The sequence below is a fragment of the Juglans regia genome, chromosome 13, assembly GCF_001411555.2.
Source record: "Juglans regia cultivar Chandler chromosome 13, Walnut 2.0, whole genome shotgun sequence".
Lineage (NCBI taxonomy): Eukaryota > Viridiplantae > Streptophyta > Magnoliopsida > Fagales > Juglandaceae > Juglans > Juglans regia.
Window position 1 is genome coordinate 23,056,308 of NC_049913.1, and position 23,441 is coordinate 23,079,748.

The window sequence follows — 23,441 nt, forward strand, 5'->3', positions numbered from 1 at the left end:
ATATATTTTGCTATTTCTTTTCCAATTCAAGAGATCCTTATCCGAATTTGAGGGGACCAGCTTGATATATTCCTGTATTCCAAGCAGGTAATCCCCCCTGATCCCACACACACACAGATCATATACATATATATATATATACATGTATTTATGTATATATGGAAACATCCTCTTGAATCCTTGATGGTGAATATTACGTACTTGAATGCATGTCATGTACTTAATTCAAGAACGCGCTAATTAAAAGGCCTTATCATAATTATTATCAAGTACTTGATCATGATCGTCATGATCATCTAGAATCTAGGAAACTTCGCTTGAAGATCTTAGTTCTGATTTATTTTTTCTTTTTATTATACAAAGATGATCCCCGATAATTAAGAAAAAAAAAAAAAAAGAAGGTGATTGAGATTGAGTACAAGTTGAAGTCGAATTTATGCTGATGCATGTTGATGCAATAGACGTCAACATTAACATAAATTATAAATATATATATATATATATATATATCTGTATTAATTCTAGGTATGATTTTTATGTGCACCACATGTATGCCATATGGGGATCCCTGTTAAGATCATTTATTGTTAGTTATAACGACCTTGAAGTTAATTAACTGTTGATCAGTTTTTAGAGAGGCCAATTTTCACAAAGATTAATATATATATATATATATATATATATATATATATTTGCCTATACTTAAAAGAGCCTATAATGTTACTGTTTATTACTGTTAAAGATGCTTTTTTTTTCATGGTTTTTTCGCATATCTTATACTGTTTGTTACTGTTGATGTTACTGTTCATAAACATTAATTATGAACAGTAATGAGGTTTTTTTTTTTCACATGTTTATTTGCTTTTTCTGTTTCTTTCTTTTTGGGTTTATCCGTGTGAATGCTAATGTGCGACGTAATACCACAATCGTACGTGAGAAATGAGAGAGAGGGAGAAAGGAAAAGAAGGAAAAGATATTGATTTTTGGGTTTTAAATTACAGTTTTAAATTCCAACCCTTCATCTTTAATCTTCAGATTTAATCTAATGGTAGAAGTTTAAATATTGATTTAAACTAACATAAAATAAATAATTTAAATTTAAATATTATATCACACACTTAAAATTAACTTCAATTTACAAAATATTAATTTTTCATCATTAAATAAAAGATAAAGTTTTATTGAATATTTTTAAGAAAATAATATTATATCATATACTAAAAATCAACTTTAATTTATAAAATACTAATTTTTCATCATTAAATAAATGATAAAATTTTACTGTACATTTTTAAGAGAAAAAAACTATCTAATTAATATGAATTTTTAATATAATTTAAATTTCATAATAAATGATGAACATAAATAAATAATAATTTTATTCTTATACATTAGACTATTTTAATATTCGAAATTACACTTTATTTTTTTCTTCAATTTGACAGATGTGGCAAACATGCTTTTTTTATCAATTAGAAAGTCTTACGCCATATAGGATTTTACACAAGTACCACTAATTTCAAAGTAACCAAGCACATTCTAGAGATCAGCGCAATCACTGAATCAAATAAATAGCACAAACATAAAATAATAATAAAAAAAATAATAAAATATGAACAAATTAATTACTGTCGTCTGGCCGTACTGACGCTTCTGTCCTTGCCGACCTTATTATACTAGGATGCCAATTAACATTTTATATATGTGTGCGTATATATATCTCCTTATATTTAAAAGTATGTATTGTCTGATGAATAATAAGATGAACAATGAAAAACAATATTCTTATTTCATGCTTCCCTTCTTCGTCCATCTCTACATCCTCACAGCAATCATCTTCACAAAATCACCACAAAATATCACAAAAATTATTAAAAAATACCACAACAGATCACAAAATCACCTCATATAATATCTTAATTGAATTATATGTAATGATTAATAAACGGATAGACCCATTTCGGGATAGGGAGTTGCGAGGAGACGATGGCTGCCATGAGGGCTTCGACGGTGGCTTGGGTCCATGGGGGTGGTCGCCGGAGGAAGAGGAGCTCGATGGTGGTGGTGCGGTGGCGTAGTGGCGCAAGCGTTGAGACCTATTTCGGGTTGCTCGCGTGCGGCGAAGGGAGGAGCTGCCAAGGGGCTTCGACGGTGGGGTTTGCTCGCCAGCGTGAGGGGAAGCCGGTGACGAGGTCGGTAACACCCACGGTGGCGCACGGCTGCTTGAGGGAGGAGATCGGGTGAGAGAGAGAAGTCGTGGCTGAGTGGAAGGAGAGAGAGGGAGAAAGAGAAAGTGAGGGGAAAATAAACTTTTTGGGATTTAAATTTAACCATTCATCATAACTCTCCAAATTTGATCAATGGTGAAAATTTAAATACTGATTAAAATTAATTTAAAATAGATAATTAACATATAAATTATCAAATTTTATTTATAAAATACTAATATTTCATCATTAAATAAATAATGAAATTTTGTTAAATATTTTTAAAAAAGTAAAACTATATAAATAATTATAGTTTTAACATAATTTAAATATGATAATATTCTTAATTAACTAAAAAGAACTGTTACAACTAATTATGTCCTGAATGTGTATTTCACTTTTTTATTTTTTATTTTATTTTTTTATGTATTTTTTTAATCATCATAAACATTTTTAAAAAAAAAATAAAAATTCATAAAATTATTAAAAAAATATTTTTTCAATCACTAGAAAAAAAAAATTAAAAAAAAATTAGGCAAACGTCCGTTTGCCTAATTTTTTTTGTAATCATGTCAAACAATATTATTTTAATCTTGTCAAACAATATTATTTTAATTTAACAGGAAAAATACTTGTAGTCATCTCAGGTTCAGGCCACCACCAAGCGTCCCAAACCAATTAGGCAGTACTCGTGGTGGCTGATCTTCTAGATTTGGCTGCAGTTTGACCACCACAAATGGTCTATCTATGCTGCCCTATATACTACAAGCCGCCAACTTGGCTATCTCGTGAAGGACAGATCAGCCTCTACCCACCACAAGGTGGCTAGAGGCTGCCACGATGGCGGCCCGATCTGTGCTGACAGGCATGGTCTGATCATCTATATAAGAGAAGAGAATAATTATATTTTCTTTTTAAAGAACTTTGAAGCTAGGCGACACCTACCATGCGAAATGTTGGTAGGATTACGATGGACATTTGTTATCTCCCACCCCAAGGACTAGCAGCTTTTTTTAGTTGCTCCTGGTCCCAAAACCAACGGTCTTGTCGAGTAAATGTTAGTTCTAACCATCGCTCCAAAAGTTTTAAGACTGGTAGATATTAATTTAGTTAAATTTTTAATTTTTAAAATCATGACATTCTATTATGTTTTTGAATTTGATATCTACGACGGTCCATTCTATTGATCACACTGACTCGATGGTAGCTCTTTTATCTTTTGACAATTTCTCTCATCTATTAATATTTAATAATTTAACAATATGTTCATATATAGTACTAAGACATTTTAATTCAACCTATAGATCGCTCCTCTTGTAACTTAAACTCGTGATGTAGTCTCTACTCGAATACCAATCATTAAAAACTCAACTATTAATTCAAAAGTTTTAAAACTATTAAATATTAATTTAATTAAATTTTTAACCTCATGATCTAACACCGTACACTAGCACTGGTAGCACTGCTAATTAACAAGCTAGTTGCCTTCTCAAGTGCCGTGGGACCTACGAAATCAATTCATGTTCACAACCTTTCAGCCAAGCATGAGCGTACGTACTATATTAGTGAAACCCATACAAAAATTCCACACAACCTTTTAATATGCTGACTCAACCCACTCTTACAAAAACGTACCCATTAATGAAACATCAACTTGACTATCAATCAAGATCGCACCATATCTACAAATTAAAATACACTGAAGTTATGCTCAATCCCAGACATCAACAACAAACGCATGCAATGATCATTTTCACAACCCATAAGCATCAACAACAAAAATAAAACCACTGAATCCCTAGAGAACAAAAACAGCCTAATCAACATGCATAACCCAAAGTAAAGAAAAAGGAGGGAGTCGTAGGCATCCACAAAACCTACAACCACTAGATCAAATGAGAGGAAAAAACTTTACCCAAAGAAAAACAAGAGATAGAAAAAAATTGAAGGCATAGGAGGAGGCCTAGCTATATAGTTATTTTCACTCGAAAACAAAGTGTCATTGAATACGCTATATATATATGTGTCATTCCTAAGTATTTGCAGGGGATCGATTTACCATACAGGCGTGACCCATCACTAGATTATGCCTCTCTTGATCATGTTCATGGATATTATAATAACAATAATAGAGATGCACTTACGGAAAATTCTTTTATAAAAAATATGTGCTCTTCGGAATTAGTTAGGACTAGTTAATTAGTACTCCCAGACACCCATCACCAATAAAAGAGAAAAAAAAGATATACTAAGGGCAATACAATCACAAAATCATATACTCCCTTAACAAATAATTGTGGAAAAAATAATCTTTGAGATGCAAATTAATTGCACCCAACATGGTTTTTTTATTAATGTTCATGGGGCTAAATAGAGTATTATATATAGATGATGGCTGCATAGTAGTATTGATACAAGGAGGATCACTATAAATAACTAACTAGGTTTTGATGATTGATACTATGAGAAAACTGCTTATGTGCAACTAGTTATTTCAAGCGAAATGATTATTTACAGTTAAAATAAGTCTGTTTTCGTCGTAAATAGTCATTTTCATCTTAAATACCCATTTTTCTTGTAGTGTAATCTATTTATGTTTTCTTAATAGCGAAGTGCGAACCATGGAAAAGTAACATTGGTAATTCTATATATTATTATTATTATTATTATTATTATTATATATAATAATTGAGATTATACTATAAGAAGAATCACCTTTACCGGCGAATTTTTCGTCGCAAAAATTGATAATTTGCTGCAAAAGACCAATTTAATATTAATAGCAAATTTATTCGTTAGAAAAAGTATAAAAATCGTCGCAAAAGATTATTTTTTAACTTGATGTAAAAAATTAGCAACGATGTAAAAAATCGCTGTAATTAAAGGTTATTATGATGATTTTATTTCTAACAGACATAAAATCACCGCAAAAACCTTATTTCTTGTAGTGTTAATCCCGTGGATATGAATTCAAATTTCAAAAGTTAGTTGGCATATATTGGCTAGCTTTTGGTCAAGACACTATGTAATGTGCATGTATACATAATTATCAACAACGAGAAGGACAAAATTGGTTTTTTACCTAACGGTACTGATTGGTGATTCTAGAATTTTTGCATGAATTCCACTTTACAAAAATCAACCCTTTTATCTTTTTCTTGTGTGTGAGGGGTTGTGTTTCTAATCATCCATTAATGTCAAAGGGCAAACAGTTCATTAAACATGTCACAATGACGGCTTTGACATTCTAGAAAGGTACTAAAATTAATTAAAAGGAGAAGTAGTTTTATAATTATAAAAATATTTCTTAAAAATAAATTTATAAATTAACATAATTTAAATTATGTGATATATTAGATTATTTTATAATAAAAATAATTTTATAATTTAATAATAATGAATAGTAATGAGATGAGTTGAGATGAATTGTGAATATAAACGATGCTTAAGCCTAATCTCAGAAGAAGTAGAACGTACGCGCCATTTACTCGAGTTGTTTTAATTTTTTTATGTCCACTTGGCGGTTGCTGTGCATATTAAGGCACCTAAAAATATGAAAACGTGTAAAGACTAGAACCCACACGCCAAAAGTCCAAGTCATCCCTCCTCCTAGTCCGACTCATTTGCTTCCAATCAAAATTAACTAAAAATACCTCTCCAAATCATCATGCATGCGACCCAAATCTCTAAAATCGTGGATCCATTTCTCTCTGAACTAATATTCTCTACAACATTTTTGCAATTTAAAATATAGTTAGTACAGACATTTGTTGTTTCTAAATTGCGTGAATCTCAATATTAAATTTGATAGAATTTGCACACTTCGTTTATTTTCATAAATGAAATAAGATAGAATGAGATAATATGAAATGAATTAAGATAAAAATTAAGTTAAATAAAATATTGTTAGAATATATTTTTTAATATTATTTTTATTTTGAGATTTGAAAAAATTAGATGTTTATTTTATTTTGTGTAGAGTTTTGAAAAATGATTAATAATTAGATGATAATGATTGTAAAAAACAAATGAGACTTTAATCTATCTAAATTAAAGATATTTGAATTAAAAAATTGATAAATAATATTTATAATTATTAGTACGCAAGCGTCGCGCATTTCTTTTGAAAAAAAAAAAGAATAATGAGATAGAAAATGTTACTTTGACACTTAAATTTGACACCTCATTTTGATATCTCTTTTATTTTATTTAATGATTAAAAAATTAATTATTAGTGTATTAATATGTTTTTTAAATTTTTTTAAAATGATAAAAAAAATTTAAATTTTTTTTTTTTAAAAAACAATCAATTTAGCCTAATGGTCACTTGGAGCGGTGCTACTTGATCAGGCAGCAGAGTAGCACCACTTATGTGAAATTATATGAAAATTTTAATTTTTTAATGGTGAACTCTATTTCTAAAAAGAAATACGTAGCACTTACATATTCTATAATTGTATTTAACATTACTCTAAAAAGTTATAGAAAATCACAATCCTCTCCTTTTTGTAATTCCTACCAGTCCTCCGTGTTATCATAGAGATTACTTCAAATATTTCTTATATAGCTGCCAATTTCTTAACCTCCTCGTTAGCAAAACGTGTGACCATATCAACTTGTTGACTTGATTTTGTTTTATTTAACTATAATTGTTCTCATGGGTAGTTTGTTTGGATCTCAACTCACTCATTTATATCTTAATTTTCATTAATATAAGAGAAAAAAACTAAAACACAACGTGGAATTAATTATTACTCATTAATATTTTTGATATTACACATACGACAATACAAATTTAAATTGTATATATATATATATATATATATATATATATTAGATTTCGTTTTCAAAATTAAATATATTAAATATGCAAATATATTGTATACACAGCCCAACCGTTTCAGTCTTCGCATTCCTCCATGCCGACTTCTCTCTCCATCTTCCATGGCTACAACCCAGAAGAAAACCCATCAAACCAAACCCAAAATTTCCTGTTTCATGATCCCGGCCTGCTGCTATGGGTATTCTGAAGAAGTTTCTGAGCAAAATTCCGTCAAAACCATCCGATCCGATGGCAAGAAGAACACGGGTTGGTTTTTCTTGCCCAGATTCCGAATGAAGAAGTCCACCGGCACCAAAACCGTGCCGGTCGAATCCACTCTATCCGAGAAAGCAGACCCGAAACACAAAGTCCCTGCATCGAGGTCAAAGCCCGACAAGCTCACTTCGAAGCTGCCTCAAGCTCCGGTACACAATCATGAGCCGCCGAGTCAGATTCCGGTGCCTGCGCCGGTTCCCTCGAAGCAAAAGCCTAAGACTAAGGAAAGACCTCAAGAGGTTTGCGATTGTACTTTTACATTTAGTTGTAATTGTTTATGATTTAGAGCAATTAATCTCAAAGTTCGTTAATTTCGTTGGACACCGTCCGGCGTAATATAGCATGCACTGAATCTCAGTAGTTTTTGTGTCACTTTTGTTTCGTTTCAGACAACGTACGGGCAAGCACGGAACATCCTCCTTGAAAGACGGGAACATTTGGATCATTCGGATATTTCCAAGGAAGACACGTGTCATAAACGGTTGTCTTTTCGCCGGAGAAAAGAAGCCATAAGAACCGGGTCCAGCCAACCCGGTTCACCGGAGAACAATCACAAGCCGGCCACTCGCCTCGCCGCGATTTCACCCACCTTCTCTCTACCCTTATCGGTGTCGGTGTCGGCGAACTCTCGAGCGATGCCGAAGAAACCCAACCGGCACCGGGAAAACGAATCATCGGCCGAGAAACTCGACCCGGTGGTGGGTTTGTCCATTATCATGATAACCTTGATGATTATGTTGGTCTGGGGTCGATTGTGCGCCGTTCTTTGTACGTCGGCATGGTTCTATTTCGTTCCTCGTTTAAGCAATGCGAGCAAATCGCGTGAAACTGTCGGAAAGGACTCAAATAATTCACACGATCAAGATTATGATTCAGAGGAGCACAAGAAGAAAGTGGTCATGGAAGGATTTCTCGAGAGAAACAACCACCGCAGTACATTGTAAACTTTGTGGTGGTCGTTTGGGAGTTCATTACTGTACGTTGACGTGTTTGTTATGAAAATGATAAGCCAGATTGCAATATTTATGTTTTTTTGTTTTTTTTTTGTTATAAATTTGGGGAGAGGGTTTTGATCTCCATACCTCTATTTTAGAGGCTTTTTGACCCATATTTATGTATATTAACTGCATAAACATGTCTATATTATACCAGTTTATATCATCATTTTGATTTTTTCTCTTCAAAAAATTTTGAGATGCTGCTCTTTCATCACTAAGGTATTTTCGATCGTGTATCGACTTGAAATTCCAATAATTCTCATCCATTTCTTGAGCTGCGCGCAATTGCCACATGATCAATTTATGTGTTAAGGAAGTCTGTCACACTATCAATTGCACGAATGACACTTGCAATAATGAAGAGACGACGCATGTCGCTCTGTGTAAACTCTGATACTTAAGTCAGTAACAATATGATTGTAAGTGTATAAAATAGCAAATAAATCAAGTTAAGTATTTGTTACCTCCTTAGGTTATTTATAAAAGTTATTTTCTTGGAGTGATAGAGTCAAATTTACTTTGTGAAACTTTTTGTTTAGGAGTCTAAGCTATGTTTGGCAAGTGAGAGGTACTCTCACTTCTATTCTTTATTTTATTATTATTTTTTACCTACTTTTCTACTATTCATTACTTTTCACCTACTTTTTACTACTATTCAATATTTTATTATTATTTTTTCATTACTTTTTCACTACTATTCACAAACATTCTTAACACTTCTCACTACCCAAACGTACCCTTAAGTCTATCTATCTCTGATTAAGAGTCTGAATCTGTTCTTGACTTTACTCTTAATTAAAATTGTGGGCTCAAATATCTCTTCCATCATGCATCCGGGTTTGGTGAAGAATGGCACTTTCCAACAGTATGTTGGATAACTTATGATCCCACTTTTTTGGTCACATTCAAGAGAAGCATCTATTGATAAAATAAGCTGGCAGATCAAAAGATCAGCATCAGCAGTCTTGTTTTTGAAAACAAAAGAATCTAATCAGTAATCACTAGTTTGTCATCTTTTACACTTGTTCTGCAGAAAATTCTCTGCACCATTATATATACAAAAAGCAATAAGAAACCCCCCACAAACATTTGAACCACTCAGGCATCATCGTCATGATGATCTTCTCAGGCCACCAAATCCTGCCACCACTCTACCAAAATTTTTTATCTCCTGCACAATTAAACATACAGTCAAAAACATCTTCTGCAGTACTCTCTGTTTCATTTCCAGGATATTTCAAGGACATTAATGTTAGAACCATGTCACAACTTTTTAAACAAAAACTTGAATACAAATAAGCTCTCAGCCGATCAAAGGCAATATGAGATTAATTTCTTGGAAAATCATGGTTAACGTTCGGAGTTTTGGAGGTTTTTCTGACTGTCAATTTCAAGATAAAAGTTGTTTGGATCATGGGACCATCTTATAATTATATATGTTTTTTTCAACAAAAAAACAAAGAGAGATAAATGTGTTCATCAAAATGCTAATCATTTGCCCCCACACCAGAAATAGGCCTTGAGGAGACTGGATCAGATCAGAGAGAGAAGAATGGAATTTTGAGTGTGAAGACGACAAATTTTTTTTAGAGATTCCAAAATTTTCTACGGAGAAAAGAGGTAGAAGTTTCACTAACAATATTCATACAAGTCTTTGAAGTTTCCTTATGATCAGTTATAGCGCTCCACAAAAAGAAAATATACAGCCCATAATTTGAAGAAAAAAGAGTAATATTATATAAAGTCGTGGAATGCGCAAACGTCATACAGTCGCTTTGAAAAATAGTGAGATTCACTCATAAAAAATTAATTTCTTTTCATGTAAATTCTATATTTATTTATTTTTTTTAAAACGACTGCACTGTGCTTGCACACTCACAACTGCAAGTATCATTTCTCGAGAAAAAGAAGAAGATAAAATTACCTTTTTTGTGCAGTTGATCAAATACTAATTGCCTATATATAACGTCAAGGGCGATAAGTGAAACGTATATATTACTTCAAATAGATTAATACGGATGGCAATGAATCCAAGTTGATTCAAGTTTATGAACGTAAGTGACAATTGGATATATAATAATTCACGAAAAATATTATTATTCAAGTTTTAGGTAATTTGAAGTTATTTAAACTTCTCTGATTCAGGTAAGATCTTATATATGTACGAAATCGCAATAATGGGTAATTAATTTATTCAAGTAAGAGCCTATTGTTCCTCCCAACAAGACTTGATCATTAATATTTCAGGAGTAATGCTACGTAAATCATGGAGTGCGTAAACGCTGTGCAATCGTTTTGAAAAAGAGTGAGATTCATAATTAAAAAATTAGTTTTTTTTTATCTGGATTTCTGTATTTACTTATTTTTTTTTCAAAAAGATTATACTGTATTTATATATTCCACGACTACAAATATTATTTCTCATATTTCATATGACGCCTTCATTGTGCGTGCTTAATTGGCAATAATGTATAACTTAAAAGCACATGACTCACTTTTATTTTTTATTTTTGTTGTTGTGATAAGTAAATGTACAAATATAGAAGCAATTAATAGTTGTTATTCCATAAGGAGGAAAATGGCTACGAAAAGGTAATGGTACTTGTGATGGTAATGGGAATTATCACTTGCAAGCTGGTCATGAGGTAGATCGACATCTGTGCATGGTTGACGACTTTGATGTTAATGGGGCTGGTAGCCCCAATATCATACATGCATATATATGCAGGCTGTCTCCTATAGTTGTCTTCTTCGATCCTCATGACCAAATTATAATAATCACTAAAGCATGATTACAAAATAGATAAAAGAAAATCATACAGATTTCATGTTTATCGATATCACCCACTCCTTGATCATCAGTTGTTTAATTAGTACGTAGTTTCCAATGCATAGATTCAAAATCAAAATGACGATAACAAGTTGACTCTATATATATATCCCATATATACTTTCTTGACCAATGGGCTAAGGGACCGATCAAGACGTACGGTTTTTGCAATAAACGAATTGTTACAAGGCTTTCGCTACAATTGCTAGCTACAGGACTAACAAGCTGATCATGTCACTGTAAGATCAGGCCGCCGGTTGATCAGTAATTGATGTGGTAGCTATTGAAATATTATAATTCAACGCTGATAGTTTGGGCATGTTGTATATATACTAGCAGTGCTTCAACGTCCTATGCACGTTTGCCCTGTTGGAAGAAAAAAAAAGTTATTTTATAAAATATAAACATGTTTTATCTTAAAAAAAAAAAACATAATCATAAGTAAAAAATTTTTTTTATATAGAGATTGAGGAAGTATTTTTTTAATAATGTTGTAAATTTTTTATTTTTTTAAAAATATTTATGATGATTACAAAAATACATGAAAAAAAGAACAGAAAAATAAAAAAATGAAATACACATTCAAGACATATTTTTGAACTATTTTTTCGTTAGTTGTAGCAGTTCTCTTTAGTCAGCAATGACAGAAGCGTCAGATCTGCCAGACGACAGTAATTAATTAGTTCATATTTATTTATTTTTACTATACAGATCGGCCACATTTGTCAAATTGAAGAAAAAAATAAAGTGTAATTTCGAATATTAAAATAGTCTAATGTATAAGAATAAAATTATTATTTATATATATTCATCATTTATTATGAAATTTAAATTATATTAAAAATTCAAATTAATTAGATAGTTTTTTTCTCTTAAAAATATACAGTAAAATATCATCATTTATTTAATGATGAAAAATTAGTATTTTATAAATTAAAGTTGATTTTTAGTGTATGATATAATAAACAGTAATAGGATATGCGAAAAGAACATGTGAAGAAAAAAAAACAGCTTCTTTATTGTTCATTTAAAACTCAAAAATCAATATTGTTTTTCCACTTTTCCTTTCTTTCTCTCTCATTTCCTACACACGATTGCAGTATTACGTTACACATTGGCATTCACATGGACCAAAAAAAAAAAAAAGAGAGGAAAAAAAATATACTGTTCATACTGTTCATCATACTGTTGATGAACAATAATAGAATATGTGAAAAAACATGCGAATAAAAAAAAAGTTATAAAGAGTTTTTATGAACTCAATTTTTGCACCTAACAAGTAAAAAGAGATGCGAAGAAATTATGTAATAATGATAGTACTTCACTGTAAAAATTGAATCAATCCAATCGAAGAAAAAAAAAAAAGAAGTGGTAAAATGAATGGTTAATTTAAATTTTAAAAATTTTAATATTTTATAAATTAAAATTTATTTATGATATAATATTTATATATTATTTATTTATTTTAAATTAATTTAAATAGTGTTTAAATTTTTACCATCAGATCAAATTTAGAGATTATGATAAACGGTTGGATTTAAGTCTAAAAATCTTTCTTTTTCTCCTCATTTTCTATTTCTCCCTCTCTCTCTCTCCTTCCGCTCAGCCGCGTCCCGCGTCCTCCCTCTCTCACGCGATCTGCTCCCTCAAGCCACCATGCGCCACCGTGCGCCACTGTGCGGTGTCACCGACCGCATCACCGGCTTCCCCTCACGCCGACGATCAAAACCCACCGTCGAAGTCCCTTGGCATTTCCTCCTATCCCCGCGCGTCTTCCCTCTCTCTCACCAGATCTCCTCCCTCAAGCAGCCCAAAGCCGCCGTGCGCCACCATCCGACGTAACCGACTACATCATCAGCTTCTCCTCACGCCAGCGAGGAAACCCTACCGTCGAAGTCCCCTTTGCTCCTCCCTCAGCCGCACGCGACCAACCCGAAATGGGTCTCGACGCACGGGTTTCTCCCCGTAGCGCCGCCGTTGGCCACTCCTACGCCACCGCACCACCAGCAGCAGCCTCGTCCTTCGCCGACGACCCCTCCTCTTCCTCCTTTCCTCCAGCCGAAGCCCCAGCCCTGCCTTCTCTCTTCACGGATCTGTTGGTTTGTGATTTGTGTGTTGATTTTGTGATTTGAATAGAAATTTATTCGGTAATTTTGTGATTTTGTGGTGAATTGTGAATTGTTTGGAAATTTATTTGGTAATTTTGTGATTTGTGAGGTTATTTTGTGGTGAATTTACAAAGAGGGATGAAGGGGAAATTGTGAATTTGCTGTGAGGTAGAGAGGGGCGTTATTTGTATGGTTATTTTATGGTGAATTTGCAGAGAGGGACGTTATCTGTTAGTTTGTAATTTGTGTGTTGAATCGTGAGGCAGAGAGCAACGCGAGCGGGGGAGAAATCGTAAATTAAGTTACTGTTACTGTTACTATTCACTACTGTTCATCTTATACACGCTTTTAAGTCTAAGGGAGATATGGATTTGGAATTCCTAAGAGAAGGGAGAAGACCAAAAGGCATATATGATCTATAAGATTCGTGTAGATCGATAAAGGCGCGCACATGAATAATACATAGATCACGAGCATGTTAATTACATGCATGAAATGATAGCTAGATTCAATGGCATGAAATGAGAAACACTTTCACTCATCTCAACTCATTATTATAATTTTTTTAAATTTTAATATAAAATATAATAGACAATTCAACATTTTCAAATCTTAAAATAATAATAATATTAAAAAATAATATTCTAATAATATTTTATCATCTTAATTCAACTCAACTCAACTCAGTTCAGCATTCAAACGCAGCTTAAAGTCTCATTTGGACACTTCTAAGCACATAGTATATGTAATTAATAGTAAAATAGTTTGAATTAAAATATTTTATTAAGTTTTTTTAATATTAATTTTGTTTGAAAATTTTAAAAAATAGAATTATTTTTTATGTTTTTTTTTAAGTTTGTACAAGTTGTAATAATTAAATAATAAGTAAATTAAAAATTAAAAAATTATTTTATAGTTGTGTGAATAGTTGTCTGAAATAGAGAAAAACAATGGGGAGCGGTCAGCAGGGTGGGGGCGGTGGATTTCTTGCTCAGATGATGGACGGGGAGAGCAGCAATGCCTGAGTTAGAATAAATATTAAAAATTGTAGATTGATAAGCTACACAATTTCAAAACGGATTAGGTGGCACCAACTTTACTCTATTAAAACTGTAGCATTGTGGACCGTACGTGCACTGGACTATCTGTTTGTAGGCTGGCGCGCCGGCGCCTCCGACTATAACTAACAGATTTCGACAGAACAGGCAGATAACGTTATATTTCGATAGTTTAACTATTTATTTCTTCTTATTATTATAATTTTTTAAAAAAATTACATAAAATATAGTTAATAATTTAATTATTTAAATTTTAATAGTAGTTCTCTGGTAACATTAGTAGAGATTCAAATAATATAAAGAAAAAAATAAACACTTTCAAGTAGAATTATTTAAAAAATATGATACCTCTAAAAGCATGGATAGTAGTATACCATATTAGGAACAGTCTTTGGAGCAAAAATAATTAAAAACAAATTAAGGCACACACAAAAATTTGTGTTAGGTGAGATTTGGATAGTGAGATGAGATGTGATGATTTTAGATGAAAGTTGAATAAAATATTATTATAATATTATTTTTTTGGTCTTTGAAAAAATTGAATTGTTTATTATATTTTGTGTGGAAATTTAGAAAAGTTATAATGATGAAATGAGATAAAATAAGATTAGATGAAGTGATTCTGGTGGATTTGGATACATAGTTCAGATGAGATGAGATAAAATATTTTGTTAAAAATTAAATAAAATATTATTAAAATATAATTTTTTAGTATTATTTTTATTTCAAAATTTAAAAAATTTGAATTGTTTATTATACTTTTGTATGAAAATTTAAAAAAAATATAATGATAAAATGAGATGAGATGAGATAAAATATTTTGTATATCCAAATCCACCAAGATTCAGATCGATCAGTGGGCCGTACGTAGGTGCATGGATGCGTGAGGTTTGGTTGTGGCGGCTTTGCATGCATACATATATGCCTTAATTCCTATCTATCATTAATAAGGCTGTGATGTACGTACGTGATGATGTCGTATCGTGTGGTACGTCTCCTATTTTAGGAGCTCCATCGGTTGTCGATCGATCGATGAATACACTACAAGAAAACTGCTTATTTGTGGCCATTTAATTCCAGCGAAATGACTATTTACAGCCAAAATGAGTCTGTTTTGGTCACAAATAACCTTTTCGCCGCAATTAAATGGCCACAAAAGCTCATTTTTCTTGTAGTGATATACGTATATATATACATGATGACGCATGATCTTGATCATCTGGTTAATATTAATTAATTCCCTGCTCATCCTCATGGATATATAAGAATTTACAGAGATCAGATAATTTCGAGGCTTAATTTGCTGATGAATGCATGCAGCTTGATCTTATTAATGGAATTAAGACACATGGAAGGCTGTACTACTACTGCCATGCATGCATGATCGATGATCGAAGAACTTATAATAATATTCTATTGCTGAAAATCTTGAACCTAATTTGTTTTCTTGTAGATGATCACTTAGCTCTTTGTTTGCTGGTGATCTGTAGATTGTGTGTCACTTTTATACTCTAGTAATTTTGTCAGGGCGTCCTTGTGTTTTCCGTGTTTGGTTCACCCAACCGATCCATCGATGTCGTCAAGCGATCTATGGCTATGCATTCATCTGAAAAAATCTATTTGAAAGTTCGTATTTTGACTTGTAAGTGATATGAGGATATATAGGCATGTGGTATGTCGACACTACGTATCAAACATGCATGTATCTATCAGAGTAATGTAAGGTATAATTATAAATTATGTAAGCACTACATATTCTTTTTAAGAAATAATTAAATTTATTATTAAAAAATTATTTTTTTATGTGAATTTTATATGTATATATATATATATATATATATATATATATATATTTTAAAAGAAATTCGTGACGGGCCTTTTACCATTCTGTATAAATAGGCTTTTCTGTATAAATCATTTTTCACATATGGCAATAGGGCTTGTTTTTGCATGCTTGTCGTAAATAAAAATGGACGAAAATCTCGAGGTCATCGTCAAAATTTGAACTACACATGGCCAAAAAAAAAAAAAGGCCTATTATTACATACATAAAAATATAAATATAAATATATATATATATATATAATTAATGTTTGACTAATTTTGGCTGATCTTTTGTTTTGTTCCCGCTCTCGCTTTCATGATGATATGATAATGGGTATATATAATGTTTAATAATTGCAAAGACAATGAATAAGAGTTGGGCCCCAAATCAAGCCCTTATTAGAGGCGTAGAGCCTGTACCGGCAAGGCTGCTAGGCAAAGCCCTAATGATTAGGGCCTGGAACTAGCTGTGTTTAGGCGGCCTCTCTGTAACACCTCACAAATTAAAATAGTAAGATTAATTCCACTTTTCTCTATAACATAACAGAGAAAAGGCAAAGCCCTAAATATTGCACTTCACCCATTGCTGAACTAGCTGAGCCATGGACCTCGGCCGTGTAATGGTTGCTATAGAATCTATCCCAATCTAGTACGACAACCTCCTCAAAAAAGAAGACTGTTGAATGCTATTGAACCATGTACGGCCTCAAGAGAGTTGTTGGCAACATCTTCAAATCCAGATATTGTCAAAATTAAAGGTATTGTCAAAATAAGATTCATGCTGCAAATCTTCTTGAATGGAATCATTTTTATTGGCATCAGCAACATTAATGGAGGTATATTCATCATCGTGTATTGATGATACCCAGCAGTCAGAATCATCACTACTCTTACCGTCGCTGGGATTTCCATCAAAGCCAGGAGATGAAGAATCCTTATACATACCTGTCCCACCGTCTAGACTATTATCATCAGGCTTAATATTGCTATTTGGAGTTCCATCCTTAACTTCATTATTCTGGTCATTAGAGGCCAATGACACTTCCTGCTTGCTTAGTCTCAGATTGTTTCGTTTGCTGAAAGACAGTGCTGCAAATGTAAACCGCAAGAAAAGTAGGACTCCAGCTACTCCTGCTCCACCAAATCCTCCAATTTGCTTCATAAAACCCATAAGGACAGGTTGATCAGTTCCAATGTCGCTAGACCAAACAGCCACTCCATATGGCATGTAACACGCCAGAAATACTTGATAAAAAATATACTGAGAATGGCTTGCGACTTCACATGACTTCTTTATGAGGTTGGCACCTTATCAAGCTTTAAACCATTCTTCAAATTACAAGTTGCGGGCTCAGAAGGTGGTAACACAAGGTCATTCATCCAATAGTCTAGACATTTTCCTCTATCAAAAGGCCACTGAATTGGTACTAGAAAGATCTGAGTTAGCAGGTTCTTACCCCTAAAGTTCTCAACAAGGAGGTAGGTATTTATGTTGGAGTCATCTCCACCAAGGACAACAAGCCCATCAAATTCAAGCTTCACTTCTATTCCTTCCATTTGCTCAATCTGTACCTTCTCATTCCCCTCACCACCAAGAATTGCAGCCTAAACAACAGCACCATAAGAACAATCTACCAAGTGAAGAGCTTGCAAAAGCTTACAACCCCTCACAACTTCAAGATGGGTATCGTTGCCTATCTGTTGGTAGAATAACAACACTAACTCCATGAGTTGTGGGCACAATTTTCCCATGGATTCTTGTCCCATAGTTCCAAGATTATGGCACCCATTAACTTCAGGGTACCACCTGGTTGCAATTGATTCCAAACCCATGTAGTCCAAGAAATAACAATCACTCAAGGTAGGATTCCCTAACTTCTTACAACCATATAGATCCCTTTCAGTAAGTCTATGTAGATTGTATAGAACCAACAATTCCAACTGTTGACACGCCCTTGGGCCAGGCCCTGGTAACTTGGGTCTTTCGAGCTGGGCCTCGATCAGTGTTGTTTAGAGCCCCCGGTAGTGGTCCGGTGCGACTGTACAGTGTCGGTTCGTTCATCCTTGGTGATGAGCAGTATTTAAATGTAGTAAATAAAGAGAGATGAACACACAGATTTATGTGGTTCGGCACTAGGCCTATGTCCACGAGGGTTTGGGGAGGGGACATTCCACTATAATAAGCTTGTTTTGTAACGCCCCGTACCCGGAAGGGTCAGAGAATTACTACCTGTCACTTACCAACCTGTCTCTCCAAGCACCTAAAACCCTAAGGACTTCATAAATAGTACACATTCTCATATTTTCCAAATAACCATAATACAAACTCCATGAGTCATCATTACAAAAACATAAACCAAAGGGGGTCCACAATCTCCTAATAATTTTAACGAAATGAAACGATACATCTTTAGGTCTCAATAGGTCCAACCACATAAAGTACTTCAAATACTCAAGTTAAATCCTTCTACTAACAATAGTACTTGTAGATACTCGATCTTCCATCCATATCTAGCCAAGCTCCAATTTTTATTCCATATCTCCAGCTGGGAAATCAATTTCATCCGAAAATATATGAAGATAAGGGGTGAGTTATCCACAACTTAGTAAGCAGAGAACATATAGTAGTATGTAAACATGAGCCTTTTTAGAAAGTTTAGTATGCAGAAACAAAATATTTTATTTTTATATGCAGATCTCATAAAAACGTATTATCAGAAAATCAGAGCGACTTTTCAATCTTTTTATACTCAAAATCAACTATTCATATTTAAAGATCCGTTTCATATTAAAAAAGGCTTTGGCATAACATAACTGAACATCTTCATCTTATCATATCATATCGTATCATATCATATACCATATTTAACCTCCGTGGTAGGGTTGTGCTATCTCCGGTAGCCAAACCAAGCAGTGTCATATGGTGAAATTCCCATTTTTTCAATCTCGGAGCCCCGAGTGTGCACATAGGAAAGAACACGTAAAAAGACCATTTTGTCTTTGTTTCCAAAGTGGGTGCACTCATATCATATCATATCATGTTGGTACCAACCATATCACGTGAACCAGTATCATCATATCAGAACCATATTCAGAATCAGATTCAGAACAGATAAGTATGCCAAAGGTTTATCATATTCATATCATATCAAAACACATGCGAAACATATTCATATCATTTCCATTTGATCATAAACAAACCCAAATCATTTTCATATCATATGTACAAAAATTCACAGATATCGTATTCGCTCTTTTGTACATTTCAGAAATATGTCAAATATTGCTCATGTCTATTACACATTTCATGTCAAAAACATTTCTTTTCTCCTTCATACGTATCTCGTGAGTAAATACAAAATATATACTAGGGTTATTTTTTCACTTTTTTTTTTTTAAAACAACATGCACATTTTTACAAACCAATCTCAGTTCATTTCTTTTTGTGCATATCTAGCATAAGAACCCCGCTTACCTGGACTTCTAACTTTTCGAGAATTTCCTCAAAAGTGCCGAACAAAAATTAATCGTCACCTATAAAATAATCACATAATTTTCATAAATTTTCATTCGATCACGTACTTCAATATTTAAGCCTAAAATGTTAGAATAAACTATTTTAATTCCTCAAAAACTTAAATTTCCAATCCCTAAAATATCATCACTTTCCAAATTCTTCAATATCCAACTTGACATTTGACTAAAATATTAAATTCTAACTTATTTACTATTGAAGAATCAAACTATCAAATTTAATACTAAATAGAGTAATCACACCAAAATATTTTAAATTACATAACAACAATTATTTAATAAACTAAATCATAATAAAATTACAACGTTATCGTTTACCTTGAAAAGAAGTTTTACTAGAAATAAATTTTAACTTACCAAAAATCATTTCTGTAAACATGAAAAACTTAGAATTTACAAATACATATTAAAGGTTTAAACATATTGATGAAACTTGCAATTCGTAGATAATAATGATTTTTTTTTTTATCGACTATGCAAGGGCTTTTGAATATCTATATAAACATATATATATATATATATACAACAATTTAAAATTAACAAAATGACAAGAAAATAAAGAAACGAAGTGTAGGAGCTTCGACCAAACCGTGTGTATGCATGGAGGGGAAAGGCGTGGTGGCTAGCTGGAGAAGCTACGATGGTGCGACTGGAGTGCAACTGATGTGTACGACAGTGGGGTTACCTACACTAGATGGCGAGAGTGAGAGAAAGACGCATGGTGAGAGAAATGAGGGAGATATCGAGTGAGAAGAACCGCCAACCAACCAAAAAAAACATGAGCTTACCAGGAAATCTGAGGCAACGTGTGGCGGACCGGGATGATGGTAGGGGTGGGCAGTGGGGCCCCGCCCCCGCTACCCCGCCCCGCTCCGCCCATGGGGGGGTGGGGTCCCTCGCCCTGCATGGAGAGGGCCTAGCGGGGGCGGGATGACCCCAACGGGGCCTCGCCCCACCCCCGCCCCCGCTCCACATATATAAAAATTTATATATATATATAAATAAATATATTGTATATAGATATATAAAATTTATTAAAGACTTAAAATTATATTCAAGTCATTAGATTGCCTTGGCCTCCTAGGCCAACCTTTATATAGGAGGTCAAGGCAATGCAATAGTCATCCTTAAGCAATGTGAGACTTAGTAGTAGTCCTACATTGCTTGAGGATGACTATTGCATTGCCTTGGCCTCCTATATAAATGTTGGCCTAGGAGCCCAAAACAATCCAAAATCTAACTCTAATGAGTTTAAGTTCTTTTTATATTTATAAATTTTAATTTATTATTTAAATTATATTATAATTTTGGTCTAAAAAAATATTTTTGTACTAATTTTTTTTTTAAACACAGTGTGTTGGCCTAGGCAAGGGGCGGGGTGGGGGGAAAACCCCCATCACCCTCATGGTGCGGGGGAGGGTACCCCCCGCCCCGCACCATGCGGGTATCACCCCTAGGTGATGGGAAGTCCTCGCCGGCAGTTTCTATGGGTTCACAACAAGGATGAGCTTTCGGTGGAGGGTGATGGCAACAGCTTAAGGTGGCTGAACTACTCTATTTTCGGCTACCAAAATAGAGGATGAAAAACCTTGCAATAGAGGCCACGGGGGAGATTGGCGGCGGCTTCGTATGGTTGGGCACTGTGGTGAGGTTTGGACTGAGTTTCACAGTGGAGAGTGATGACTGAACGACTTGGGGTGGCTGAGGCATGAAGAGAACAGAGGAAATAAAATTTGGGTTGAGAAAAACTTAACATATATATATAGGCTATAAATAGAAAACATAACAAACCTAAAACAAAGGGAAGGGAAACGTGCATGAAAAAGGAAAAATGGCGTGAACTCGGGTGACTGAACCTATAAACGTTATCCATGTACGTGGGCCTGGCAATGAGCTGGGTTTTACATGTTTACAGTCTCTCGTTGCCTCTCATGTCTCACTGTACAATAAAAATTGTAGTGCTGATTACTAGAGAATCATTTATCTCTAGAGCTCTCTGGATGAAGAAAAAGTCCTCAAGTTCAAAGAAGTCGAAGTTGTCCTCCAAAAAGAGTGTGCCAATGATGATCTAAAAACCCAAGAGTCCCAGTAGTCAGATCAAGAGAGTCTCAAATCCGTAGGTTTTCCTTGCCTTTTATTACCTTCCCTACATTTGCTTTAAGTCACTTCCATACTTTTTCTCTCTTGACACCTCACATATTATATTTTCTTACTTTATGTCAAAATCTCCCATTTTTCTCCGCTTACACCTCCATGTCTCTCCTTTCTTGTCCCTTACTCTTATTTATTATTTGATCTTCTAGTGAGTCCCCTCGGTGGCTGGGCCAGGAAAAACCCCCTTACATTACACTGCCAATTTCCATCAGACTTGTTCGATGGGAACTTTATAGTCTGTTTTCCATTTTCCTTGCTTCATTCTGCTGGGCTGTCTATTTTTCCCGCTACTCGGTCTTTAGGTCTACCCCACCAAGCCTTTATGTTGTCGATTTGCCATTCTGATTTCCTTTAATCTTCTCTCCCTTTTCTTTTCCTTTGATCGTCTTTCCCAACTACTTACACCTTTCCTTTCACTGTCTTTTTCCTTTCACTTCTATTTCCTTTCATCGCATTTATTTCGCCCTTTTTCTTTAGTCGCATTTTTTGTTTGCTCATTCCTGCATCATAAGAGTGTTAGTGTCTGTTTGCGAAGGTTCATTTGATGGAGATTCCATTATTGAAGATTATGTTGATGGAGAGTCCTCTGATGAAGAATTTGTTGGTGGAGATTCTGCGATAAATATTTCGTGGATGGAGATTTTGTCGATAAATATTTTGTAGTCGGAGATTCGGCCGATAAATATTTCTTAGATGGAGATCTGCTGATAAATATGTCGGGTGGAGATGCTGTGATAAATATGTCGTTGATGAAGATTCTACCGATAAATATTTAGTAGATGAAGATCCTATGATAACTATTTAGCAAATGAAGATTCTGTCGATAAATATCTTGTAGATGAAGATCCCATCGATAAGTATTTTGTAGATGAAGATCCTATTGATAAATATGCTGCAAATGGAGATTCCCACTAATCAATATTTAGTAGATGGGGATCCTACTGATAAATATCTCGGGTTGCCGAAGGCCAACCCATACTCCTCCGCTAGAGGGATAGAGTTGCCTTTGGCGTGACTGGTCCCTTTTGCCTTGTAGAGAGGTAGGTCTGACCGTATGGAGCACATATGGAAGTTGGCCAGGCAGTCGAGCGACCTGCCCGCCTATTCAAACACCTGGGAGGCCCCAGCGGTCCTTGACTTTTTACCGCCTGTTGATCTTTCATAAAAATGGTAAAAGGGGGTGAGCTGTTTGTTAGACTGGACTCGCCCTAACTCTTGTCATAAGGCGTCCTTTCTTCCAGTGTCTTCATTTTCAATAACGTTGGTGAAATTTCCTTTTTCTGATGTGGATTGCGGTTATGGCAAGAGTGTGAACACTCGACAATTGTTGGTGGAGATGCTGGCTCAATAAATAATGTTGGGCAGTCGAAAGACTGAACCCACACTGCGCTGTGAGGCAGGTCGGGCCACCATAAGGCTGGACCTGCCTGTTGATCCTCACTGGAAGGTAAGTAGTAGATGTCCGGCCGTGCTATGCAGTCTTGAATGTAATGTCGGGCAATCGAAGGATTGAACCCGTACTTCGCCGGGAGGCAGGCTATGCCGCCATAAGGCTAGACCTGCCTATCAATCCTCACGGGAAGATAAGTAGGAGATGCTGTACAAGTCAAACTTGTTAGTGAATTCACAA

At 34.1% G+C, this 23,441-nt stretch overlaps 1 protein-coding gene across 1 annotated transcript; it reads left to right on the plus strand.

Annotated features, from left to right (window-relative positions):
* The first annotated feature begins 7,080 nt into the window (after nt 1-7,080).
* LOC108988468 lies at nt 7,081-8,493 on the plus strand. The gene is made up of 2 exons (XM_018961735.2): nt 7,081-7,544; nt 7,695-8,493. The coding sequence occupies exons 1-2, from the start codon at nt 7,152-7,154 to the stop codon at nt 8,247-8,249; spliced, it is 948 nt and encodes a 315-aa protein (XP_018817280.1). The 5' UTR covers nt 7,081-7,151; the 3' UTR covers nt 8,250-8,493.
* The last annotated feature ends 14,948 nt before the right edge of the window (nt 8,494-23,441 follow it).

Excerpts from the sequence above, each read along its gene's own strand:
- LOC108988468 (XM_018961735.2), top strand. The coding sequence starts at position 7,152 with ATGGCTACAACCCAGAAGAAAACCCATCAAACCAAACCCAAAATTTCC. Across the intron at positions 7,545-7,694 it reads CTAAGGAAAGACCTCAAGAG|ACAACGTACGGGCAAGCACG; the intron begins GTTTGCGATTGT and ends GTTTCGTTTCAG.